This window comes from Larus michahellis, chromosome 7 (assembly GCF_964199755.1).
Source record: "Larus michahellis chromosome 7, bLarMic1.1, whole genome shotgun sequence".
Taxonomy (NCBI): Eukaryota; Metazoa; Chordata; class Aves; order Charadriiformes; family Laridae; genus Larus; species Larus michahellis.
In genome coordinates, this window is record NC_133902.1 from 28,886,348 (window position 1) to 28,914,197 (window position 27,850).

Sequence of the window (27,850 nt, forward strand, 5' to 3'; positions counted from 1 at the left end):
GTTGGGTTTAATTTTTTGATTTGGCAGGTTTTGGTTTAAACCAGGGAGCCTAAGTGGAAGCTGGAAATAAAAATCTCACATATAAATAGCAGCGAAACAAGCAACTATGCTAACCTCTGCTTGCAGTTACAGTAACATAAACTTGAGGAAGCTTTGCCAGTATCTTCTGCGTGCAAGTGTAGGTGGAATTTGACTCAGCAGTCAACTCCTTAATCATTGGATTTTCTAGAGTCTGCAGCTGATTTTTCTCATCGTATGCTATTGGGTTTTTGGTGCCATACATTGGCTTGTGAATAATATTGAGATACCAGTGTTCCAGGTCTGAAATTTGAAGCTGATGTTGGACAGTTCGTTTTTTGTTCATTTTGTATTTGTCACTAAAGAAATACCCAAATGTTGGCAATGATCCCAAAACCTCAAATGAGATTGTTGAATAGTAGCTATGCATGTTTAGTTTGCACTGTGACATGATGAAAAAATACTGAAGCTGTTGGGCAGGTGTCTTTGCTTTTAAAGTTTATTTACAATGACGAGTCTGCTGTTTTGGGGATGGGTTTGTTAACAGTCTCAGACCAACAAAGTCTTACTTCAGAAAATTTTGTCTTTGCTCCATGATGCATCTGGAGCTACTGATAGGAAGCGTAATGTCAAATGAAGTTTTGCATTGAATTTCCTAATCTTAAGGCGTTGTAGTTGTTTCAGGCAGGACTATAAGTTAATGGAAAAAACCATGAAAATAAATTTGTAAATGTGTGTATTTTACATTCTTATTTTAAAAGTGTCTTCCTTAAAGGTCAGTAATTACGTTTATTGACCCACACTGATGTGCCTTTTGGTGAGTTACTTAAAATGCATCTCCAGATAATACCAAGAGAAATATGGCTTTTACATATGTATATGTATATATAAAATATATATTATTTTACTTAAAAGCAGATAAAAGAGGCAATGTGAACCTCTGCAGATGCCTTGAGAGATCCTATCTAGTTTTGGCTTTGCTAGCATTTCTCATCTAGGCATTTAAAGGAAAGTCAGCAGCTGGTGTAAAAGGCTAAAGATGAAATGTATCCAAAGAAAGAGATGTATTAAAAAAAATTAATTAGTTAATAAGAGTCTTGTTAAGTTTTAGAAGGTTTCAAAACTGGGTCAGTAGGTGACATAACCTTTTTGTTCTGTTTAAGAAAGATTGATAATCTGACAACATCAAAAGTGATTAGTCATACAAAGCAGACAGAGGGCAGACAGAAATAATACTTTCTGTGGGGTTATGGGGGTCATCTGGGCTTTTTGTTGTTGTGTTTGTTTTGTGCTTGTCTTTTTATGTAGAATTACATGCAAAAGATAGTAAAATTGTCCTTTCTGGGAAATGACTGGCCATAGTATGCAACGGGTTACCCACTCATATTGTTTTGAGCTGCACATTACCACTCCTTGAGATGTTTAGTTACTAAGAAATTTGTATTTATTCTTAGATTTATAAATGTTGCTCAACAACCTGACAGTAGTAACTCACACTGTAGGACCGACTGGGCTGTTGGAATGTTGACATTATTTTAAAATGTTTATAGGAATTAAAAATGGGTTCAAGATAAGCCAATCTAAGATTTGTTAAGAAACAACTCTGTCTTAAAAAAAAAAAAAAAAAAAAAAAAAAATTAAAACGTTCTTTCCTGTTGAAGGCCAGGGAAGTTCTTTGAGGTTACCTGGCGGTTGCACAGCTGCCCACTAAAGGCAAAAAAGCCACCAGAGATGATGGTCCAGCAAGGAACGAGAAAGCAAGGATCCTTTTTCTCTGCATGTTTTCCTACTGCTGATTGGCACGAAACAGTGTTATTTGGAGATTTTCTAGTAGCTCTCCAGCCTGCATAATGCCACTATTCACAAGCTTCTAAGGAGAGAAAGAGCAAGTGTGCCAATGCAGCCAGAGCTGGTAACTAACCCTGTTGCTCGGGATGTGCCCTGGGCGCTGCTAGGAGCCGAGGAGCAGCAAAATCCTGTTCCAGGGCAGAGGAGGGCCCTCGTGATGGAGGCATGCTGTTAACCCTTTGCTTGTAAGAAGAACTAAAGCAGAGCAATCAAATCCAGGCTTTAGCTAGCATTTGGCAAACAGCGGTGGAAACGATTACTGTGTATTTAGCAATGGGAAGGTTGCGGGGTCAAAGAAAATACAGCTGAGATTATAGCAAAAAGCTCAGCCCCTCAAAACCTGCATTTTCCTAGTACATGCTAAGCGCTGTCTTGAACTGATGCAAAAAACCACCACATTTACTATATATTTTAAAAGATAAGCCAGAAAAATGTAAAATCCATTCACAAAAATACGAAAGTCAAAATTACCATTTCCCTGCCAGCAATCATTCAGCTTCTTACACTTGTGTAATATTTCATATACTTTGTATGATGTAAGTTTTCTTTATGATGTTGTGTTTTTTAATATACATGTATGTATGTATATGTTTTGAATTCATAATTCAAATGAGAATTGTAACATGTATCTTTTAATCTCCTCGCAATGGAAGTCACAACTCTTATTCCATGGCAGAGTTCTCTGTGGCAATAGCTTATTTTCTTGTTTTTATTTTATTTTATATAAACTTATTTTACCCAAACCAGTAGTGATGGTATTTCTTTTGATTTTGAATAAATGCGCATTTGATGGTGTCATGATTATCACAAGCTCCCCCTTATTTAAAGGGTTTGTCAGATATGAGTGGCATGTTATTTTTGGTGGGTGATGTTTCACATACTTCTATCACAGCTGAAACGCTCTCCTGTATTTTATTTTACCAGCTTTTTATTATTTCCTCTTACTATTATGGTTATGTAAAAATGGAAGCTGTTGTCTTTTATATTTGCTTTCTCTTCTTATCTGGTTCTCTTGTGTCTGTCCGCACTGGGAATTGGAACAAATGAATCATGTTTAATTTCTTCTAAGTGCAGTTCAAGCCAAGTGAATTTGTCAGTTTATTCAGCTAGGGTGGACTGGGATAAATTGTATTCCAGTCTCACCTAAAAATTTACCCAATGTTTAAGCCTTGTGTGCATTTTACATTTTGTGGTTTTAGCATAGTTAGGCCTCATTACAGTCTTTTAAGGAGTACTTTTAGCAATATATAAGACAAGTTTCAACATAGTTCCCAAACTTGGTTTTGAAGCCAAAGTAAATGAGGTCTTGTAGTGCCACATTCCAGCGATTCTGACATCAGAGGAGTATCTGCAGTAATAAATTTTTATATTAAAGTGGCTGAATTTTTATATGCCTGCAAGAAGCGAGACTGGGCTCTGACGTGGAGAAGCATTAAGCTAACTATTCAAGACACTAACAGATTTTTTCATTAAAACCTTTTCTTCCTCTGGGAAAAAAAAGGAAAAAGCAAGATACGTGCATCTTGACAAAAATCAAATGTTATTTTTAAAAAGTCTCAGTAAAACTAGTTATTTAAGTTTGGTTAGTGTCTTACTGTTTCAGGTTTCCTGGTATTCTGCTGCAGTCTGTGGAGATGTTTCTGTCTTTTTGTGAATTAAGGAGTGAGAATTATGCTAAAAACTATCTGAGTGCTGACACGAAACAAATCAAAACCCCAAAGTATTTTGAAATATTTTCACAAATGAACTTGTGTCTAATATACGTTGTAGATGTTTGAATACAAAACGCTCATTATTCATCACATTTACAGCTTTATCAGCAAGCTTTTTTGAGATTTTCATTCTGGGAAAAATAATTTAAAAAACCCTTGTGATGGTTACAGAGCTGATTTGTACCAGGAGACTGGATTAAGGCCCGGATAGCAGAGCAGGACTTGCACGGCTGGGCTGAACTTTGCCAGCTGGAAGGAAGATTCACTTTCTGCTGTTGGTGCCTCTCTCTGCAGTGGCAAGGGAAGACTGGGAAAAGTTGCCCATGAATGTGCACTCAGCTGTGTTTGAGCTGATCAGCTCTTTTGCCATCCCTAGATTTTAAGAGGAAAAAGAGTTTAGTGCAATGTCTTACAATCCAGAGCACAATTTTTTCCTCATTGTTGTAATAACAATTACATGTTTTATAGTGCTGATTCTTTCAAATTTACAATTAAAGAGTCTTCATCTTGTTTTGTTTCAGATTCTTCTCATTCTTTTCATCGAGATGAGACTATAGTTATTGCCCTTGCATCTGTGTCTGTTCTGGCTGTTCTGATTGCTGCTTTCTTTTTTGGATACAGGATGCTTGCAGGTAGGGTTTGACAATCCTCTTTTTTTTTTTTTTTTTTAAATGGTTCTTTTGACTGTTTCTCAAAGTTATACTTATGTCTTCTGTTCTCCCCAGTCCCTATTTTATGTTTGTACATAATGCTTACCCTTCTCCTCTCTGACACTTTATGGTGATAGCCCTTTCATAACAGTTCAGAGAGATTTATGATTTCTCTAAGTTGGCATTTTGGGACCCGTTTTTCTTCAACAAATCCTCTGCTCAACACAGTTTAAATGAGGTTGTGAACATGCTTTATAGTTACTGCCAGTGACATTCAATTATCAAAATAGTTGTGTAGCAGATAGCCTTCAGTTTGTAGCTATCAGCACCTTCACTGCTGATTTTACTGACTCGGAGAAGATTTTACAGGATTCCTTTTTATTTGTTTATGTTCTTGCCTACAATACGTATTTCTGCCAAGTCCCAGGTAAGTTGTATTGTATTCACTTGTAGCATGACAAAAAAAGGAAACTGTCTAATTCCCTCCCCACCCCCTTTCACAGGAGACCGTAAACAAGGTCTGCACAGTATGAACATGATGGAGGCAGCAGCATCAGAGCCCTCATTGGATCTGGATAATCTAAAGTTATTGGAGGTAAATGTTCAACTCTGTTTCTTTTTTTTTTTTTTTTTTCTTTTTATTCAGTGTAACACTTGCGGTCATGTCACCTTTCAGGTATTAGTTACAGAAATAAATGTATTGGTGCTCCTGTAATGTTTTCTTCTAAATCATAGTTTAAAGAAGAAAAAAAAAAGAAAAAAAAGAAAAGGTGACAGCAGTTAATTTTGCCTGGTTTTGTTAGTGATATTGTTGGTATTAGCTAGAACATGTTCTACCTTGAGAAGAAGACACTAAACACTGGGAGGCAGTGGAGGAAATTGGAATGTGCTGTATTTCAGCATTGCATCAAAAGATCTGTCTTTTTGCTTTGACACTGATCACTTTAAGTGCAGTATCCTACCATAGTCATTTGAAATGCTTTAGTAACACTATTGGAATATAGAATTTACTGCAGATAGGACGGTATATTTTGGTAGTGGTGCATTTATGTGTAGTCATTCTTCACAGTGGGGTACTCTCCATCTCCATGGCAACTAGAGGCCAACCATAACTTTCTACTCAGCTTGGTATTAGATGTATCATCAGAAAGCTGTAAAATGTTATGCTTGCAATTGGTTTGCTTGGTAGAACTTACGGAATTTGTGAAAGCTTTTATCCAGAAATATATCGGTAGAATGACACAGAGAGATTCAGAGTGTGGTACCATTCGTTTTGCCCAATGGAAATCACACGTAGAGATGCAGGCTGCAGACATGTAGTCCCCACTGCAGTGTGGTCTGGGCAAATGGCGACAGCAGACTAACCAGCAAAGAAGCTTGGGTGCCTTCTGCAAACAAAAAAGTACTTGAGGCAGAGTTTCCAAGAGTATAAGGATGTGTATTGAAGAAGTGTGCAAAGCCCCAGATGAAATTACTGGTACTGATGTGCATTGACTTTGTTGGCAGGGAGATCCGCTGTGGGGTCTTCTGTCTTCTTTCTTAAATCCTAAGGAGCTGACTCCTCACCCCCAGTCACAGGGTGTTGCAGAACAAATTGTCTTATCCTGTGCTTGCCTTTTCACATCTCTGTGGGTAGAATACATTCCAGCTTTGTACCTTGAAGGGACTCACTGCCACTTTGCAATCCACTGACATGGAAGGACTAAGAAATGGAAAATCTGTCTGTTAAATGGTACTTTATTTGTTGAAAACTTTCCTGTTAGACAATTTTATCATCTTTAGAAGCATTACTTTTATAATCCCTTGTGCTTTCCATTCCTTCTCCATTTGTAAGTATTTAAAAGGTAAAGATACTGGTCCATGAAATCCTTACAGTTTCATGTCTAGGTCTTCCTGAAAATTATTTGCATTAAATAGATGCTTACATTCTTATATAGTTAGAATTTTTTGTGCTTTGGGAACTAGGACTTTTGCTGAAGGTGGTCCTACATTTTGGTTTAGGGAAGAGACTGCATCGTTCTCCAGTTGCTATGGAGATGGGGAAGGCCATTCTGTGAAGATGGTCTAACATAGTGGGGGCTAGAATAAAGATTCACAGGTAGTAAGGAATTAATTATTCCTTTCTGTTAAAACCTGTTTACCTCCTTTGGTGTCTATTTTGCACTACAAATGCATATATTGTTACTACTAACCTAATAGGTACAGCTTGTAAAGCTATCCTAAACCTAAAATGTTTAGCTTAATGTCTGTGATCTCCGGAGTCAATTAAAATTGATCACAGAAAAGCCATAAGTGTTTAGTAGGCAAAAGTTTTATAAGAGAATTAGCAGCACAAAACACATGGATGTTATTGATTCCATATAGAAAATGGCTGAATAGGCTATTTATGATTTATTTACTGGGTATTTGGACCATAGATCAATTTAGTGAGATCTAAGTTGGCCTATGCTGAGGTTTCCAGCTCCAAAATAGCTTTTTATGACAGCATTCTAATTCTAGTTTTCAATACAAAATATTCACTATATTCACTATTTTTTATAGTGTAAGTCAGTATAAAAGTTGGTGTTCAATCTTTGTAGATTGAAAACTTGGATTTTGTCTTCATTTATTACTTAGTGAACTAATTATTTACATTTTTTTGCAGTTGATTGGCCGGGGACGATATGGAGCAGTGTATAAAGGCTCCCTAGATGAACGTCCAGTTGCTGTGAAAGTACTCTCTTTTGCTAATCGTCAGAACTTTGTCAATGAGAGGAATATTTACAGGATTCCACTGATGGAACATGACAACATTGCCCGCTTCATTGTGGGGGATGAGAGATTCACTGCGGACGGCCGTATGGAATATTTATTGGTGATGGAATATTACCCCAATGTAAGTGCCTCAAAGAAATCAATTGGATTGGTTTAGATTCCCAAGAATAGCCACATAAAAAGGATGTACTTTAGCATTTGCTGTGTTTTTCGTTGCCACTTCTTGCACAGTAATGTAAAAACAATCCATATAAATTACAATTTTAATGAACCTTAGTATGGGTTACTGTAAAACCCTTTAAGATTTCCCAGTTAGTGCTACTAAATGTAGTCTTACAAATTCTTAGCTGCAGTATTTGCTCTTGGTTATGGTGCAGGTTTTTTTAGTCAACTGTGCAATATTCAAGGACAGAATTTGAAGAGTTGTTTTTACTTAAAAATAATTGAATAAATTTAAAACTTCTTAGTTTTAAGACATTATATCTCTATTACAGAAGTTAGGAGCTCACTCAGTAGCTGTAAATGGTGGGGTTTTTTTACAATGAAACATAATAGATCCAATATTGTTGTCAAACTGGTTTGTGGTACTGTAAATCATATTGGCTTTTTATCCTGTTATCTTCTTTAAAGCTTTCTGTGGCATACCATATTTGTTTTGCTGTACCATGTATTGATGATGTAGGACAAGTGTTAAGAAAGCAGCTTTACTTTCCAGAACCATTTCGTCAAATCTCCTTAGCTAACCGAATGCTTACATCCCTCAAATTCATTAATTTGAGTTCCTGACACTGTGTTTGGGTGTGTACACATGCATAGAAACAAAAAATGTTTTAAAAAATACACAACATAAATGTGAATTACTTTCATGAAAAATTATAAAATGTAATGTATGTGGGGATTATATATATGAAAATGCAAAAAAAAATATGTTTCACAGTTTGTCTTGAATGTTTGTTTTTTTTTTCGCTTGTGTATGGGAAAGGACTTTAACTGTTCAGTTAAATAATTTCTTTAATGAGCTTTTTGGTCTCAAGTGAGTAAACTCATATTGTATTTCCTCCAGCATGTAAAGGTGATAGCTGAAGCCTGATTTGTTATGGGGACAGTAGGACAAAAGCTGCTTATTCAAGTAGCAAAAGGAAACAACAGTAATAAACAGCAGTAATGATGGCCTGGTTTAGGGTGTTTTAGTCTCTACATATATGCTCATGTTGGAAGTTAAATGCATAGGTGTATATAAATATCTAAATATATATGCAAATTTAAGGCAACATAGCACTTCACAAATATGTAAAGAGTATCTTAACTGAAACTTTTAAGTGAGAGCACACTTGATCATGTCAGTCTGTAAGAGATGGGCATCTAAGAAGAGATTGCAGAGACTAGAAATGACCATAGAAAAAGCTCAGTTGTGCCTATTCCAGATGGACAGTGGCAAAACACGTCATCTCTGGCCTGCTCTGGCAGAGTAGGCTTATTTTCAACTAATTGAGTTGAGTGACATCAAGTGAGTATTCTACTCCTGGGAGGGCATAGCATAACTGTCTTTAACAGGTGATCTGGTTTTGCTGTTTTCTTGAATGAACAGATTTTCAGCTGAAATGTAATTTGATTGAAAATTGTGTCTTGTTGCTTATATAAACAGGATCTGTTAACAGTCTGATTAAATGCACAGATGAGGCTTATGACAACATATTATCAGGTTTTTTTCTCAATATGGTATTAAGAACAGCACTATTAGTCTAAAATCAATCCACCGGTGGCTTGGAAGCCACTGGAAAAAGTGCACAGCAGGTGTAATTAATGCACAGTGTGATCCTTAATTCAGTGAGCAGATGTTCTGCTGTATGTAGAGCCAACTGCAGAGAAGGAACCCTGCTGGGGCAGCCCTACTAAAAGGGAATTGTAGTGTTCAAACCGGAGCCATAAATCTTATTTCAATAAGGAGAAACCCATACAAGATGTGCAGGTGAAATACTTCCCATCCAAACATCATTCTCCTCGAAATACTTTCCTTCTTGGAAATACGAACACACAAACCAGAGCATTGTTCTTGGTGTTGCCTCAGTGAAAGCAAGACGGATGGGTTTGACTCAAAGTGTGTTATTATCTAAACATGCTTTCAGAGCGAAGAAAGTAGGTGAGCAAGTAATAAAAGGAACGATAAGTGTACTTATCAATCAGCATGGAGTTCTGATGGTACTCTGAGGTGTGACAGGTGAATAAGCAGTAAGTAAGAATCATCCCCCCAGTAGTCAGACACTCCTGTCCTTTTAGAACAACAGAAAAATTGTTGTAAAACGCATAGTAGAATCTTGTGATTTGTTAAAAGAAAAACATCAGTTTTATCAAAAGTCATAATCAGAACAAATGTCCCCAATTTAACATGTAACTCTGACAAGAATAATCTCAATTACAAATATATATATATATATCTCCAAATTTTGACTAAAAATTTTCCTGGTTATCATTTATATTGAAGTTCACTAAAAGCATAAAAACACAACCCTCAGCCAGCTTAAAAAACATCTGGTGGCTAGCAAGCTCTGCAGCCAAAAGATCTTGAAGTTGGTTTGAGGTCTTTAATACAGTGAGTGTTTCCCAGTCACACCACGATAACGGAACTGTGTCTCCAGTAGAATGGGCTGGAATCTCAACCCACTGAGCTAAGATGATCCGTTACTGCACCCAAGTTTCTGGCAAATGGAGGCTAGTAAGAGTGTTTATTTTTCCTAAAAAGCTTTAAACAAATTTTAAAAAAAATTAAAATTCTGTAACTCATTTTTAGGTGGATTCTCAGCTGGTTTGTTTTTTTTTAATTACCCAAATCTATTTGAAGTTCATATAACAGCATTTTAAGCAACGAAAAAAAGAATGCTGATATAAACCTGTATGAGTGACATTTGGTCTGTGTTTTCACCGAGGAGGTTATCTGTTGATGGGTTCCTTGTTCTGTACAGGCTAAGTCTGAAAAGTCTGTAAGATTTTTGTAATTCTATTAAGAAGTGTCAAGAACATGGTTTTAGTTCTAGCATTGAATTTAAACAAAAAAAAAAAAGGTCTAATGCTTGGATCATTTTAAATTACTATGTGCCCCCATCTGAACTGTGCATGGGTTACCTACCTGAATGTCAACTCCAAATGGACTCGGATGGCACATAGTAGAGTTTTTTGAACCAAATGTTACATAGCTAATTTTGCAATAAAGTGTTTTTAGTTGCGGCTGATAAGATGTTAAACATTGGTGCATCTTCAAGATTACAGATTTAAATAGGCAAAACCAGGGTAGTTTGTAGTCATAAACAAACATTATATTGTAATATGCATGCAGAGACAGCTGGACGACTTGTTCTTCATGCATGGGGATTTAGTTTGTTTAAACTGAGTACATTGTCACTGGGGACTATGTGCATAAAAACTGCTCAAAGGTGTCATAGTTTGCAGGATCTGGCTCTTGTTTCAGAGCGCCGTCTCAGTTTCTAGAATATTTCAGTATCATCACTGACACCCCTCTGGTTGTCTTGGAGATTCCACCACAAATTACTAAAAAACCCCCCATATTTCACATTTAACTTCTCTTTCAAGAAAAGAGGAACATGACATTCTTTTTTCCTGTTTTTCAGTGCGTGTGGACTTGCTCCTATTCTGAATTGCCTTTGGGTTTATTTTGTTTTGATATATAAATAGATTATAACAGGGGAGATGCCAGTGAGAGATGTTGAGTATTCTTCTGTACGTGCTAATGGTTTAAAGACCACTATTTAGTAACCCAGGCTGTTATGTCTACAGTTATATTTCTTCTGCTGTTCAACAAGAATTTTTTCAAAGAATAAATCAAGTGTATGCTATGCTTTTGTTTTATAATTAATCTCATTATTCCTAAAGGCAGTCCCTGTTATTTTGTGATAAATTTTCTGTTCCATTTCTTTAGATAAACCAAATGGCAGCACTAGAAATTAATGAAACTTTGGCCCGATCTTGTGTTTCAGAACATCTGGGTGAACATAGAAGCAGTAGCAGGATTACACCTTTCAGAAGCAATGGATAAAACTGACTCCTAAAGATTTTGAGTTATTGAACTGGGAAATGGTTTTAATACATTATTTACGGTTTTGTGTTTTGTTTTTTGGTTTTTCAGGGTTCTTTGTGCAAATATTTGAGTCTCCACACAAGTGACTGGGTGAGCTCCTGTCGTTTGGCACACTCTATAACTAGGGGCTTGGCGTACCTGCACACGGAGCTACCTCGAGGAGGTAAGGCCAGGAAGGGATGCCGGGATGTTCAAGATACTCTTATTTCTATCAGGTGGTAGTTTCCTGCCTTTCTTTTTAATCCATGACAGTACGGTAAGTAGGAAATAATGAATGCAAATAGAGATTACTCAGAACTTCTGATATGTTCTTTCCTTCTGAACAATCCCATGTCGTGGGCTGCGTCTGTGATGCTTGTATGAAAACATGGAGCAGGAGCCAGCAGAGCCCCAGAGAAAGGCAAGAGGAGGCGGCAGAGCTGTGCGGTGCTGCGGTATCATGGCAACAGATGACTGAAGACCTGGAGCACTGGGTGTCTGTCTAGCAGAGAGCAAACAGATGGGGTGCTCTGTTTGTTTGTGCAGTTCAGACACAAATCACCAAAGCAATTTTTAGTTTGTGTGTGAACTGTATACACAAAGAGAAATAATTAAATCTTCTAACTCCGCTGTAGTTTTATTTATCATATCTCTTCATTTTTGTCTAAGGGCGTGGGCCTAGTCTTTGCTGTGTACAAATGATACTGCTGGACTTTTAGTGTTTTATTAGAGCACAGGATATGACAACATATTGATTTATATCTTTATATCTCTGCTTGCATGCTTGCATTTCAGCAGCTGAAGTATCACGATTATAAAGCAGATATCCTGAGATCTGTGATGTATCAGGCTGCAGAATATGGCCTGGCACTGAAGCGTTAGCTTTTTGGCAGTAAATATAAGGGTGGTAATGTTAATTCTATGTTAAGGTGCTAATGTTTGGATTAAAATTCCAAACTATATATCTCAAATGCTAAGCATCAACTCTAGCAAAGAATGACAACTATGATTCTACGAACTCAAGATGCTGTTAAAAATGCAAGGCTGAAAATACCTAAATCAGTATTCCTATGTGCCATTGAAACTGCAGCTATCATCTTAACTTCATCATTCCGAAATGTGCAGACAGGTGTGTCCGTTAGCAGCCAGAAATTGTGTAAACTTCCCATCATAAAGAAGAGACAGCCATAGGCTGGTCTATGAATGCTAGGAAGGAACTCTTGGAGTAGAATAAATTCTACAGTAAAACTGGTTCTGTAGTGCTGGCTGCTTTACTAACAAAATAAATTGCTTACAAAATAGGAACAGCTGAGATAATTCTTTGGAAAAGATCAGATCCCTTGCAAGATGAACATGTTCAGACTCTCCGGAATAATATTACCTACATATCTTCTGAATAGGTTCCAAACCAATCATTATGTAAATAGTTGGTGCCGTATTTGACATAGGAGTGTGGATATGAGAGCGAGCATTTGGAGTGGCTGTCAGGGCTGTGGCAGGAGGTCTGTGCTTAAGTACATGCTATCTCCCCTGCCAAAGTCATGCTGAAATATCCCTTGGAAAGAAGCTTATTGGCAAACACTAAAACTGTATATAGCAGTAGCCTAATATATTGTATAGACGCAGTGAAACTCTGAATGCCAGTCAGTTTTCTATAGATAGCATACCGTGGAGCTCATTGTAAAGAATCAAAAATGTTAGCTTTCTAAAACATAAGTTGATTTTCTGTTTATAATAACTGAGCAGACATAATGAGGTTCTCTCATTTTGCCAAACAGTAGAACTGCTCAAATAATAACAAGCACTTCCGTATGTCCAAATAGACCATTACAAACCTGCGATATCCCATCGTGACTTGAACAGCCGCAACGTACTGGTAAAGAATGATGGAACATGTGTAATTAGCGATTTTGGACTCTCCATGAAGCTAACTGGAAACAGACTGGTACGCCCAGGTGAGGAAGATAATGCAGCCATTAGTGAGGTAAGTACAAATGAAGATAAGCCAGTGTATAAAGGAAGACAAATTAGTATGGAGGTAACACTGAGAAATAGTTGGTTTTGTCGTTACAAGGTGATAACGTTCCTGTAAGGGGGAATTGCTGCAATATGGGTGAGAAGTGGCTGAAACCTTGATAGGATGAAACCGGTTTTAGTCTCAAAACACTCAAAACCAAACCTAGCATTTTGAAAGGTGATAGATTGGCAACCCTGGAGACTGAAGTTTTCTGTGTGAGATATGAGAAGATGCAAGGTAGTTCCCCGTTGTTTGCGATGATGTGGTACGGGTCCCTACGCTCTGGTACTGCAAGTATTAACTGAAGACCAAACATTCTTCAGTGGTTTTTGGTTTTAATTTTTCCGAAATGGTGACATAACATATTCTACACCTTACAACCATTTCTCTCTGTGTCATCTGCAATTTTCTGGACTTTAAATGGATACATCTGGGAGAGTAAGTGTACGTAGAAAGACATGGACCAAATAACAGGGGATGCTTGAAAAAGTACCTTTTGGGAAAAGATGAAAGAACAAGGATCGTTTAAGGAAGTAAAGACAGGGACAGGTCTTCAAATATGTAAACAGCTGCTACAAAGAGAAAGGAATAAACTGTTTGCATTCAGTGTGGATAGAACGAGAGGTAATGGAATTATGTTGTAGGAGGGAAAATTTAGGTTAGTTTCAAAGAAGCCTTTCTAGTCTGTAGAAGGCAGCCAAGGAATGGACTGCTGAGGAAGGCTATATAGAATTTGCATCATTTTATGAATTTAAGGAACAGATTGGGAAAACATCTGCTAGGAGTGGGTTAGAATGGATTCCGGGCAAAAAGAAGAAACCGATTTCTTAAGCTTTCTTTTTTATGATGCTGTGATTCAGAGAATGGGTTTTTTGTTGTTTTCATTTTGTATAAGCATAGATACACTGTTACCTGAATATAGGCTACTGAAATACAGTGAGACTATTTTAAACAGAGAATAAAATTCCCTAATGGTTCAGTATATTTGTCATCTTTGTGCTTCTACAGAAAACCTTCACATTTCATTCAAAGAATGTGTTTCACAGTGATAGTCCCCTTCCCTTAGAAAGCAAGTGCTACATTAATAATGCCTAGTGCCCAGGTCCTCTTTTTAGGTCTCCTCTTACTGAACAAAGAACAGGGAAACCAGTTTAAAATGCGAGGATGTGGAATAGTTCTGTGACAAAATACTGTCCTCAAAGTACTGATGAATGATTGCTCTGATCTAACATATTTCCTAGTGGAAATGTATAGGTATCTTCTAAGGCTGTTAATAACCCTTGACCATGGAAGATGTAGGGGAGTGCTTTTCTGACAGTCTAAGAATAAAGAGAACAAGTTCCTTGTTCAGCAGCATCCTCTTCCATTATGACAAGTACCTTGGTGTTTAACAGAGTAATTTCAGGGAAAAAACAAACCAACCAAAAACATTCCTGCTGTATCGTATTGCATATGAGAACATTGAGAACATGGGAACATATGGGTAGGGGACAAAATTATTTTGTTTTGGTACATACAAAAAAGTGACAGAGTAGGGGAAGGGGTTTATTTTGACTATGCTCCTGATAAGAAGCTGAGGACATGGATTAGAAGGGAACTGCATTTCCCTTAACTGTAGAAAATATCAAGCAAAGTAGGGTACTAAAAGAAAAGAATCTTCATAATAAAATTGAATTTGGAAATCGCTTCCTGATTTGAAGCTTTGATTTTATGTTTTTCCAGGTCGGTACAATCCGCTATATGGCCCCAGAAGTGCTTGAAGGAGCAGTGAACTTGAGGGACTGTGAATCTGCTTTGAAACAAGTAGATATGTATGCGCTAGGCCTTATCTACTGGGAGATATTTATGAGATGTACAGACCTCTTCCCAGGTAACTAAAAGAAGTGGAAAAAAAAATTAGTAGTAGAAAGGTACCAGCACCCAAAGCTACCTCCTAGCCCTAGGTTTTTAAAGTAAAGAAGGGAAATAATTTTCTCAATTGTTTTTGCCATTAAGTCGGTGCCATCTAGTGTTCAAGACGGTTGTTGTCAATGCAGTGTATTGTATATGTCAATGCAGTATGGTGAAAGATCTGTTTAAGCAGTTTGCGGGGCTCATAGTAAGTGCAATTTGAGCATTGTTATTATTATTGTCCAGAGTTTACAAACACTGGGAGTTGGGCTGATGGCAAAGGCAGTACTTTCAGTTCTTAAAACTGCTAAAAGTGCCTGAAGTGTCTTTCAGACTTTCTTTGTGAAGGAATGGATGGGAAAGTGCTGTGATTTAATGTAGTCTTTAGTCAGTCATACTTTTATTTATGGTAGTCAGTCGTACTTTTATTCATGCTAGTGATATTGCAAATTCAGGGAAATCCTCCATACCCGTAACATAAAACAAGAGGAAGTAGACTTTTAGCATGTGAGATTGTGTCGCAACCACCATCTTCTTCCCAAGATACAGCATATAGAGTTAATCTGACGTGCAGCATTCTCTCTGTAGTCAAACAGCTGCACTTCATGTGCAGGGACTTGTAATCTCACTGGGCTTCCTCCCAAATGAAGTACATGAATATATTCAGTCAGCGACGTTTCACAGAAATTAGGTGTCGTCCTCAGGCTCTAAGACATTCTGAATGTACCACGCAACCAGCAAAGTTTGAAGCTGCTATCCTTTGAGAGGCTGCTGAACAACGCTTAATTCATTTGCAGTTAATTCAGCTTTTTATGTGAAGTTAGACTTTGGGGGAACGTGGAGAACATCTCGATAGACAGCAACTTTGATACTGCCTTTCATCACCCGAAAGCCCTTGCTCTGCCTTTTAATCTGTGATGTTTTTCTTTCTTTCTTTTGCTAACAGGGGAATCAGTGCCAGAGTACCAGATGGCTTTCCAGACAGAAGTCGGAAACCATCCCACTTTTGAAGATATGCAAGTCTTGGTGTCTAGAGAGAAGCAAAGACCAAAATTCCCAGAAGCGTGGAAGGAGAACAGCCTGGTGAGATAGAATATTTTCAAAGAAACAATCATTTAACCAGCTATAGGGTATACTCATTTCTTAAAAGCAATTTTTGAATAAGTCTTTTTTTTTTGTCTTTTTTTTTTTTTTAATTTTTGTTAGTGTTTTAAGGATTGGGACCTGCTTCTGTCTGGACTCCTTAAATATTGAAGCAGTTTTTCAAAGGCCATTAACATGAAAGCTAGATTTCTTTTAATGAAAAACACTGTGATTCTTATCAAATGCTGAAGTGTGATACACATAAGATAACTTGTTATATTAATTGTTAGACAGTAGCTGTAGTATAATGCATGAAGTGCACATACGTTCTCTGTATGCTGGATGGAAATATAAAGGCATTTGCTGCCTTTTTGACATCTTATATACTAATAACACCCTGAAATAGTTGGCAAAAATGTAAATATACTCTTCCAAAACTAAAATCTATAAACACTGTAATAAACTTTTCTGAAGTTGTATAGTCCTCAGAATTTGCAGGGGCTACAGCTTCTAGCAATCATTTCATTATAACTACATTAGAAATTTTATATGGCTTCATTTGATCTCCAATTTTTATTTTCAAGACTATAAACATAGTAACGTTGTTTGTTGTTTTGAATTAGTATAGCTATGGCTTAGAGCCTTGCTTACTGCTGCAGGCCAACAAGTTCCAGCAAGTCAGCTGAACTCTGGTAGGAGTCTGTGTGCTTGCTTTCATCTGCAGCAAAGGCAAGGTAACACGAATCCACTTAACTTGAAGGGGGTTGTTTGCCTTTTATTACAAGCAAAGAGAAATGCAAACAGTTACTGGGTTCCACCTGATACATGGTAACTTGTTGAAGCTAAAATAGCTTGACTGGGACTAGGAAAATGACATAGAATCATAGGACCATACAATGGTTAGTGTTGGAAGGGACCTTAAAGATCATCCAGTTCCAGCCCCCCTGCCCTGGGCAGGGACACCTCCCACTAGACCAGGCTGCTCAAAGCCCCATCCAGCCTGGCCTTGAACACTTCCAGGGATGGGGCATCCACAGCTTCTCTGGGCAACCTGTTCCAGTGCCTCACCACCCTCACAGTAAAGAATTTCTTCCTGATATCTAATGTAAATCTCCCCTCTTTCAGTTTGAAACTGTTACCCCTCGTCCTATCGCTATACTCCCTGATAAAGAGTCCCTCCCCAGCTTTCCTGTAGGCCCCCTTTAGGTACTGGAAGGCCTCTGTAAGGTCTCCTCAGAGCCTTCCCTTCTCCAGGCTGAACAACCCCAACTCTCTCAGCCTGTCCTCATAGCAGAGGTGCTCCAGCCCTCTGACCATCTTCATGGTCCTCCTCTGGACTCACTCCAACAGGTCCATGTCCTTTTTATGTTGGGCATCCCAGAGCTGGATGCAATACTCCAGGTGGGGTGTCACCAATGCAGAGCAGAGGGGCAGAATCACCTCCCATGACCTGCTGGCCACGCTTCTTTTGATGCAGCCCAGGATGCAGTTGGCTTTCTGGACTGTGAGCACGCATTGCCAGGTCATGTTGAGCTTCTCATCAACCCGCACCAAGTCCTTCTCCTCAGGGCTGCTCTCAATCCATTCTCCACCCAGCCTGTATTTGTGCTTGGGATTGCGCCAACCCAGGTGCAGGACCTTGCCCTTGGCCTCGTTGAACTCCATGAGGTTTGCATGGGCCCACCTCTCAAGCCTGTCCAGGTCCCTCTGGATGGCATCCCGTCCCTCCAGCGTGTTGACCCCTCCACACAGCTTGGTGTCATCAGCAAACTTGCTGAGGGTGTACTCAATATTTGACTCTTATTTAAAAAGATAATTCTGGTTATTCCCTTGCTGAAATTACGCCCTTCAATCTTCAGAGACTTTGCTAGATGATAAGCATGTAGCTACTGTGCAGATAATGGGCAGCCTAAGGCCTCATCTATGCTGGTACTTGTAAATATGTATGAAACCATTTTCAGAGAGGAGCATAGCCTCCAGTATTAACACTGTTGTAAAACATGTTGTAACTGAGTTGAGAGCTTCATAGAGAGGTTCTTTTATTACACAGTTTTGGCCAGCCAGTCAGGGGAAGGGGAGACAAAAAAGAAAAAATCCACGCCCAAATTATATAGGAAATCAAGAAGCAGCTGTTTTAACTATAGCCATGTTGGCAAATGCAGTGTTGAAAGAACCGAGCTTGACAGCTGTTTTTGAAGACAGTTATAACTAAAACAGTTCGAGAAAGTTTGTTTTGTTTTGCAGACTACCGTTTTAAATGTTAATTATGTTCTAACAAGCTGATGGACTCCAGGATTATTAGACACTGAGCTAGTAATGATCCCTATATTTAAACTGCCTAAAACATTCTACGTGTTGTCACTAATTGTTTTAAAAAATTCAAAATAATAACAATAATGATGATAAGTCCAGCTGTAAGGATGGACCTACACCATTGCTTTAAGAAAAAAGAAGAATAAATAAACCATCTGTAGTTCTCTCGTTTATCAAACAACCCACTCCACCCTATGCCAGTCTAGGATAACAACTGAATGAGCGCTCTAGGGGAGATACTGTAGAAAACTAAGCTCCAGACAACCTCACCCTGGACCCAGGTCCTAACCTCCTGTGTCTAATACATAGGATAAAAGACTTCTGTCTGTTATTTAAAGCTACGCTGACATGTTGGGTTATAACACTTTCATGCAAATTGATCTATTAGAGAAATGTTATTTGCCCTTTTCATGTGTGAAATAAAAATAAAAGCAATGTTTTATTTTTTAGGTCACATGATTAAGGCACTCAAAAGATGTGGAATCCTAGATTTATGGTTACCTATGCAGTCTCAGTTTGCTGCTTGAACATAAGCATTACGATACAGACCTTGATTAGCAGTATTGTTTTTCACAGTATAAATCAACAATCCAAGCAGATGATGTGCATAAAATAATTCTGGGGCTATAAACTGAGTTGAGGTGTTAGCACCATTTTTGTGTCATTTGCCAAAGCCAAGCAGGGCCCAAGCTTGACTTCAAAGGTCAGGACTGAAGGATATTAATAGAACAATGCAGATTTCCTGTCCCTTCTGTCTTTTTTATGAGTGCTAGAACTTCTAAATAGCGCATTTTAGTATAGATATCTTTGAACCTGAAATTAATAGAAAACACATTACTGTGGTAAATGTGAAGCTCTAGGACGTCAGTTTTGTTAACTATCTGTACAGTCATCACTGTGCTCCTTTCATGATCCTTAAAACATCAAAAGGAAAAGATCTGCTAGAAGAGAGACAATATTCAATTAAACACTGGTTAAATTTACTGCTGGTGAAACCTGTAGGAGGGGACACTCTTACAGAGGGGCAAGACAGGAGATTAGGGTGTCCGCTGACTTAGATGCGTCTAAATTGTGGCTAAATCAAGTCCTAACAGCCAAATGAAGGCTTATTATTCTGGGAGGGAAAACGGATCCAGTACGCTATCCTGCCGTTGTCCTTGAGCGTGCTTTTAGACTCATGTCCCTCAGCTAAGAGGGAAGTAGCTGCTTCGCCCCTCTTCGATCCACGGTGGGAAAGGAGAATAAAGGTTTGGTTGTGTGGGAGCCTGTCCCCACCTGTGCAGCCGTAGCTGCATCACGAAGCAGCAGTCACTTGCCAGATGCAGGTGATGCCAGGAGCCCGCTCTGTGGGCGAGGAGCTCTTGGCCAGCGTGCAGAGCTCGTCCTGCCTTTCCCTGCCAGAAGCGAACAAGGCAGTTCTGGCACAGAGGCAGTCGGAGGCCTTAGTGCCCAGCTGGAGCGATGCACAGTCATTGGTGCTGGAGAGGTTAAAGCTGGGCTGTGGATGTGAGATGTTCTGGCAAACCGCGTCCTATCCATGGGCCATAGATTGGCAGCAGGGGCCAATAAATGCCTGCCTGGTTTTTGTACTTTGGATGCAGTGGAAGCAGAAGCGTTCAGTGCTCGTAATTTCAGCTGTCTCCTCTCCAGATCTCTGACCATATGGCAGCACGTTTTGGAGGTCTTGAGCTCTAATTCTGACTGCACCATTCACCCCACAGTGTGATCCCTGGAAAGTGTGTCTGCTTCTGTTTCTCCATCTGTAAAACAAGGGCAGCAATAATCTCCTCCCGTAGCGCAGACAAATTCACTGGTATGTGTGAGGCATTTGGATGTTAGTGTTGAACAAAGGAAGAAAAGCCATGACAAAATGAGCAAGGCTGTGTTATTTTGCATACAGTGCAGGGAAGCAAGGCAGGGACCGTTAGCTGAATTGGGGGTATAACAATGACAGCATTTCCAGAATATCATCAATCCTTAGTACACAGCTTTCATACGGCAGGGAGAGTGAGCTGAGCATGCAGACATCAGTGAGGGCTGGCTGAAGGTTCTATGGACAATAGTGAATGTAGCTTTTCCTAAATAACGGTCTTCCTAGTTGGTGATTGTGTGTGGGGTATGATAATATTAGTCCTGCATATTGCTGGTTTTAGAGTAAACTAGCTTTGAAAGAAATTGCATACCTTCCGTTTCTCTTTCTCACCAGCTTGTGACTATTTTTATGCATACAGAATGCTGTCATAAAGCAGTGAATTAGAAGAACAATATAAAGGGAAAGTCATTTAAGATAAAGGGGTTTTGTTCCTTTGTCTCCTGGCAGGCTGTGAGGTCGCTAAAAGAAACAATCGAAGACTGTTGGGATCAAGATGCTGAAGCTCGACTAACAGCGCAGTGTGCGGAGGAGAGGATGGCGGAACTCATGATGATTTGGGAGAGAAATAAATCAGTTAGTCCAACAGTCAACCCTATGTCAACTGCCATGCAAAATGAGCGGTAAGAAGAGAAAACATTTGGTTTTAGTCAGCAACGAACGCCCCACGCAATGCTCAGTTCACTCCAGGAAGGAAGCTAGAGCATGCTGCCGGCTTAACGTTGCTGCACCCGTTAAGTGGGTGTGTGTTACGTGAGCTAATCAGCATATGGGTACTGTATGACATGATTCTGATTGCTTGCGCTCTTCAGATCTCCTTATGTGTCCCCAGAATTCAGGCAACTTTTATGAAAGCAACTGTACTTCTCACAGAGGGGCCTTTTAAGCTGAACTTAGGCAAACTGTCCAAACACGTTTGCAAAGATGTGAAGTGACGATGAATTGTCTTTAAGGACTCTTGCTATATGATGCGTAAAACTTCTATTTAAAATGTTCTCCTAAAAGCTGTGAATTTGCAGGCAATACGAGTTCAGGAAATCACCAAGTCTCAAACCTGTAGCTTTTCAGTTAAAGAACTGCAGGGCCATCACTTAAGTCATTGTTATTCTGACCCCAGCGAGAGAGACGCTGCGCATTCTCTGCTTGTATATTGATCCAGAGGGAGCGAGAATTTGCAGAACTGATGTTAGTGCTTAATAGTATACACTAGAGATGTGGATTTGAGAGAAGAGTAATGTTGCTGCATGTGGCAGTGTTTACTGTAATGAAAAAAAATTATGTTCAAATCGTAGACTATCTAAATTGTTAAAATAACAGATTTTTCATGGTTTGTTTAGGACCTTGTGACTTTTTCCCAGCATCACTTTCTCCGTTCTGTGTGTTGAGTTCTTGTTGCCCTCCTTCAGCATCACTTCTCTGCAATTAGAGCAGTACCTTATCAGTGAAGTGGACAAAGAGCATATTGGACAAATAGAAGAGAATTACTGTTATCTGACCTAGTTGTATAAGTAACATCTGTGACGAAATTGCTGTCCTGGTAAAAGCAATTTTCTGCTACCCAGGATTTTTTAAGGAAGTTAGTGAAGGATCTTAGTTTGTACAGTATCTGTCCTTAGCTTATGCATGAAAAGAAGCAGAAAGACATTCAGCTGTCTTAAATTAGAGGCTTTATGATATGAGGTGGTTTTTACATACATGATCTTAATATGACTTGTTTTTTCTTAAAGGAATCTGTCACATCATAGGCGTGTGTCAAAGATAAGGCCATATCCAGATTACTCTTCCTCTTCCTACATTGAAGATTCAATCCACCACACTGACAGCATAGTGAAGAACATTTCTTCTGAACATTCAATGTCCACTACCCCATTGACTTCAGGGGAAAAGAATAGAAACTCCATTAACTATGAGCGGCAACAAGCACAAGCTCGCATCCCTAGTCCTGAGACGAGTGTCACCAGTTTGTCCACCAATACTACCACCACCAATACGACTGGCCTCACTCCTAGCACTGGCATGACCACCATATCCGAAATGCCTTATTCGGATGAAACAAACTTACATACTACAAATGTCATGCAGCCAGGTGGGCCCACCCCTGTTTGTCTGCAGCTAACAGAGGAGGACTTAGAGACAAATAAATTGGATCCAAAAGAAGTGGATAAGAACCTGAAAGAAAGCTCTGATGAGAATCTGATGGAACATTCACTTAAGCAGTTTAGTGGGCCAGATCCACTCAGCAGCACTAGTTCCAGCTTGCTTTATCCACTGATAAAACTTGCAGTAGAGGTGACAGGACAACAGGACTTCACGCAAGCTGGCAATGGTCAAGCATGTTTGATTCCAGATGTCCCATCTGCTCAGGTCTATCCTCTACCCAAGCAACAGAACCTTCCGAAGAGGCCTACTAGCCTCCCCCTAAACACCAAAAATTCAACAAAGGAGCCACGGTTAAAATTTGGTGGCAAGCACAAATCAAACTTGAAGCAAGTGGAAACAGGCGTTGCCAAGATGAACACTATCAATGCTGCAGAACCTCATGTTGTGACAGTTACCATGAACGGAGTGGCTGGGAGAAGCCACAGCATAAACTCTCATGCTGGCACAACCCAGTATGCCAATGGGACGGTGCCATCTGGCCAGACAGCCAGTTCGGTAGCGCAGAGGGCCCAGGAAATGCTTCAGAACCAGTTCAGTGGAGAGGATAGTCGGCTGAATATTAATTCAAGCCCTGACGAGCATGAACCCTTGTTGAGGCGGGAGCAGCAGGTTGGCCATGATGAAGGCGTTCTGGACCGCCTAGTAGACAGGAGAGAGCGACCACTGGATAATGGCCGAACAAATGCCAATAACAACAACAGTAATCCATGTCCAGTGCAAGACACAGCTACAGTCAGTATGCAGAATGTAGCGAGAAATCCTGGGCAGACCCAGACTAGAAGAGCACAGAGACCTAATTCGCTGGATCTATCAGCCACAAATAGTTTGGATAGCAGTAGTATGCAGTGTAAGTGCCTGCAGGACTTGAACACTTTCCCTGATACTTTTTTACTTAATAACTACGTATATCTGCTTGAATAGAAAATAATTCTGTGTCTCCTGTCCCTCTTCAAAGCATACTTACTAAATCCCATATAAATTTAATTTCTGTCAGCACAATTTCAATCTTCTCAATTAAGTCCTGTCTCCGTCAACTCCAGCACATGTTAGGTCACTGTCTTCCTTCCACATCCACGGAATAAATCTGTCCCTTTATAACCTATCTACTCTGACTCTAGGAAGGGAGTAATTTCTAATTTCCATTATTCCTTGCAAGGCACCTAACTTTGCAACTGCAAAGCACGTTGAAAAAGCTTCCTATTTCTTCCTTCAGGGGCACATTATACCTTCTTTTCCTTACTCTTCCTCATTCTCTTAAGGGTAGCTGTCTTTAAGATGTATTGATTAAAATAATTTATTATAATCACTATTTTATACACTTCATTACTTTTAAAGCAACTGATTTTACTGTATTAGCCCAGCCTAAATGGATGGTCTTTGCTATCTGAGCTCCAACAATTATAGCAATCCTTCATCGGTTTACTATGTACATACTAAAAATTAATCAAAGTAGTTAGAATCTATTTTATTAGACTCCTTCAGAGTAACTGCCTTAAGAGTTTTACGGCAAAGATTTAAGAGGTTACAATGGGGCTCTCCTTTTTACAGTAAGAATGTAATCATGTAGTTAAATTAGGTGCACCCTCTGAGTTTGTCTTTGGGCCTGTTGGAGCTGTTGGAAAGGCTTCCTGTGTGCATTTTTTTAAGCAAATGTATTTCCAGAATGCACTGTAGTCTTTGGAAGGTGCTTGCAAACCTCCGACTGTGTTTAGACAGACGCTGTGATACAAGTGAAATAATCTGGGGTGCCAGGCATGTTCGAAAAGAAAAGGTTTAGAAACAAACCAGAACAGATCTTTCAAGAAATGGAGTTTGAATATTCAGCAGTGGAATGTTTAAGTCTTCCTTTTAAGTAGAAAACCTTAATTTTTGCCTTAACATGTTGAGTTGAAAACTTACTGAGGTAAAGAAAAAAGATCATTGCAGTAACTTTCTTTAATTGAAGGTTAAGTTAAAAGAAAGGGTTTGAAGGTTGTGTAACGTGAAAGTTTTTTTTAACAATCAGATTTCTACTGCTGAAATTCTATCATTATTAAAGTTGGTTTTGCCAGTTTTGCAACCGAACATCCCAAATCCTGACTTATGATTTTAACAGAGCTTGGACCATTTTATTTCCAGGTGAAATGGTTTGCCAGGTGAAGTAGGATTAGGGGAACTATGATTTAATTATGCTATTAAAAGTTCAGCCTTTGCCGTCCTGTCGTAGCGACATTTTTTTTGTGCCTCCCATTACAGGTAATTTAAGATACTATGATTGCAAAAGCCCCTCAAATGTCAAATGCTGATTCTGCTGTTTGATGCCAATGTGCATTCAAGGTAACACAAATTACTTCGCTGAAGTAATTTCTGACAGAGAACAGAATCTGACCCCTTGTTTTAATGGCAGCTACTGTAGTTGATATAGCCGTCGTGCCTCTGCCACACAGTTGCTTTTGTGTGATAAGATAAGATTTTGTTCTTTTGTTCTGTTTTGCATGAATAACAGCCCTGGACTCTCCAGTCTAATCTTACCTTCCTCGTAATACTGTTTTCTCCTCTGTTTTTGTTTTTTGTTTGGTTTTTTGTTTGTTTGTTTGTCTTCAGTAGGTGACTCTTCACAGGATGGCAAATCGGGCTCAGGAGAAAAGATCAAGAAACGTGTGAAAACTCCGTACTCACTGAAGCGGTGGCGTCCTTCAACGTGGGTCATCTCCACCGAGCCGCTGCACTGCGAGGTCAACAATAACGGCAGTGACCGGGCAGTTCACTCCAAATCCAGCACTGCTGTTTACCTTGCGGAAGGAGGCACTGCCACCACAATGGTATCTAAGGACGCAGGAGTGAACTGCCTGTGAAATTCTTCAAAAGCCGACAAATGACCTTTTTTTTTGCATTATTTGAAATAAACATGCAGAAGACATTTTAAAAAAACTGCTTTTTCCTCCTGTCAGCAACCCCTACCAAGGACTCGCTTTAAATAGATTTCAGCTATGCAGAAAATTTTTAGCTTATGCTTCCATATTTTTTTATTTTGTTTTATTTTTTGAACGTTTTTGCACTTTTATTTAGTATCGCTAAAGTTAAGTCTGTCTGTTTTGACCACGGAATATATATATGTGTATCAAAAATGTGGTCTTAAAATATTTTTTTAAAAAAAGTAACAAAAAAAAGTATTGCTGATAATCAGTTCGGACCAGTTTCTTAAGGTCTCTAAGATCATGAGCAGACTATAAGACAGGTTTGACTGCAGTGGTGTCTTGTAACCATGTTTTGATTTCTGTGCACAAGCTAGTCTGTATATTTCTATGTTACAAAGTGTATCCTGTTTTGAACCCCCCTATTTTTCTCGTGTCATGTTGAAATGTGCAATAGTCTATAGTTCACAGTATGCTTTATTGAAAAGTGTGTTTCTAAAACTGCCACATGTTCCCCTTTTTGTATTTGTTAATTTTTCCCTGACAGTTGAGCAGTCAGCCGGTCATGACAGTGAACTTTGCACACCGTAGCCAGCTTGAAGCAGCTGCCTATATCACTTTGTGCTCTGAGGTGACAATGCACGAAAGGGCTTTCAAAAAGAAACAAGAAAAAAAAAGTATCTGAGCTCAGTACGTTTCCTTTGATCCTTCCAAATCAAAATGTGTTTCCTTCATAGTAGTAGATGCCAGCCTGTGAAGTTCTGAATAACAAAACGTTGAACAAATGTAAGGTAACAGTCAGCCATTTTTTCCATTTTATTTTGTGTGCAGTTTCACCCCCTGTATTTATTTAAAACCTTATTAGGTCATTAATGATGTACATTGAAAATACATTTTATTCAGAAATCTTAATAACTGTCAAAAGCTCTAATGAAGATAGGTTGCAAACAGATTTTGTTTATGCAGAGGAAAAATCATTAATCTTATTTGGCACAAAACAGGTTTGTGATGAGTCACAAATCTTTCCTGATTTTACCTCCTTACTGACAATCTGGGGTAAAATCAGCCTGATTACTTATGCAGGTAGGTGCATCCTAATTGACTGTTGTTGCTGAGTTGAGTTGAAACTCGTCCTCCCTTCAGAGTTTCTAGAGCCTCTCAATCATCTTGTTAAAATTTATTGCATGCTTTTAAAATTCATGGTTATGAGTGTTTGCGGGGGAGGGCTGGGGTTTTTTCCCTCTGCTTAGACCCTTCAGTTTGTATGCACATTGATTTTAGATGTCAGTGAACATGAATGTAGTATCTATTGAGATAAAATGTTTTTTCACAATCTCAAGTAAACCTTACCTTTTTTTAGAATGATTGTTTTTACTGTCTACTGAAAAAATAATTTGCTTATTGGTCAGGACCTCCTTCTGCCTAAGAAATATCCTTCCACCTGAGACATTCTTTCTGATTGAAAACACTTCAGTAAAAACTACTTAGATAAAAAAAAAAAGATATAACGCACGTCAGTCTTTGGTACTGGGTAAAGTTTTATCACTGTATCTGAAAACTGGTGATGTTCAAAGAAAGAAAATCAATTCAGTCAGCCTGCCAAACTCCTATGGCCGGATACTGGCAGCAAACAATTGCCTCCCCCAGCCTGTCTCCTTTCAGCTGACTGAAACAGATGCTCTGTGCTTTCAGGCTCATTTGTTTCCTTGCTGTTATATTATTTTTTCCCCCAGAGGTAAACGTTGCCAACCTCGTTCTTCTATATCTGATGATACAACTAGTGTAATACATGCCTTGCTACATCTGATCCTTGCTGTTTCCCAGACTCCCTTGTTTATGATTTTCTCTTGTAATGCTTCTTAATGTTTCTTAGATTCTCCTAGATATCTCCAAGAGATAACTCTATAAATCCAGACTTTGATTAAGTGTAGTTGTAGAAATACAAGCCATGAGACACGTTTTGGGCTCCCTGTGTTCTTTAAGCACCAGTTCAAGTAGTACCTTTTGTCTCCGAGGGATAAATCTGTTACCTGCCTGTATAAGTACACAGTTATATCTCCCCTCTTCAAAAATACAGCCTTTTTCTGGTTTTACTTTTAATTCGCTCTCCGGCTTCCCATCTGCTGCAATCTCGCGTCCCAGATGTTGAAAACCTGCCAGTTGCTCAGCTGGGTTTCAAGACCTGAATCAGAATTGTTGGCATTCTGTTCGTAACGCTGGCTGCGGTTTTCTTCTCTTGGCCTTCTTTGAGTCTCCATTTGAAGTACGGTCTGTTGTTCTGTGATGATCACCATATCGTGCACATTGAAGGTTCTTCCCTCCTTTCCCAATGACTTTTTGCTTTGCCTTGCATGTATCATCCGTCAGCATTCCAAAATGTGGGCTGAAAAGCATATTTAGGACACTCTTATCTAACTTGAAACGCTCTGGGGAGAGAAGAGTTATTTGCTCTGGCTACTGCTTCTTTCTGCTCAGACAGATTTGCACCAGTCTTCTAGCCTTTCTTTTCAGGCCAGTCTTTTCTAAGAAATCCAGCTTTCTCATGCTCAATGCAATCAAAATCATTTTAATA

General features: G+C 39.0%; 1 protein-coding gene across 2 annotated transcripts in view; it reads left to right on the top strand.

Annotated features, from left to right (window-relative positions):
* The window catches only part of BMPR2 (bone morphogenetic protein receptor type 2), a 107,945-nt gene extending 81,305 nt beyond the window's left edge, over positions 1–26,640 (top strand). Inside the window, exons 4-13 of one of the 2 annotated variants that reach the window (XM_074593868.1) lie at positions 4,100–4,210; positions 4,732–4,823; positions 6,873–7,103; positions 11,121–11,235; positions 12,875–13,035; positions 14,791–14,938; positions 15,905–16,041; positions 20,675–20,847; positions 21,952–23,231; positions 24,968–26,640. In XM_074593868.1, the coding sequence (XP_074449969.1) occupies positions 4,100–4,210; positions 4,732–4,823; positions 6,873–7,103; positions 11,121–11,235; positions 12,875–13,035; positions 14,791–14,938; positions 15,905–16,041; positions 20,675–20,847; positions 21,952–23,231; positions 24,968–25,218 (2,699 nt within the window). In that variant the 3' untranslated portion in view covers positions 25,219–26,640. The remainder of the gene's footprint in view (positions 1–4,099; positions 4,211–4,731; positions 4,824–6,872; positions 7,104–11,120; positions 11,236–12,874; positions 13,036–14,790; positions 14,939–15,904; positions 16,042–20,674; positions 20,848–21,951; positions 23,232–24,967) is intronic. The other variant, XM_074593869.1, reaches the window with a different exon arrangement.
* The last annotated feature ends 1,210 nt before the right edge of the window (positions 26,641–27,850 follow it).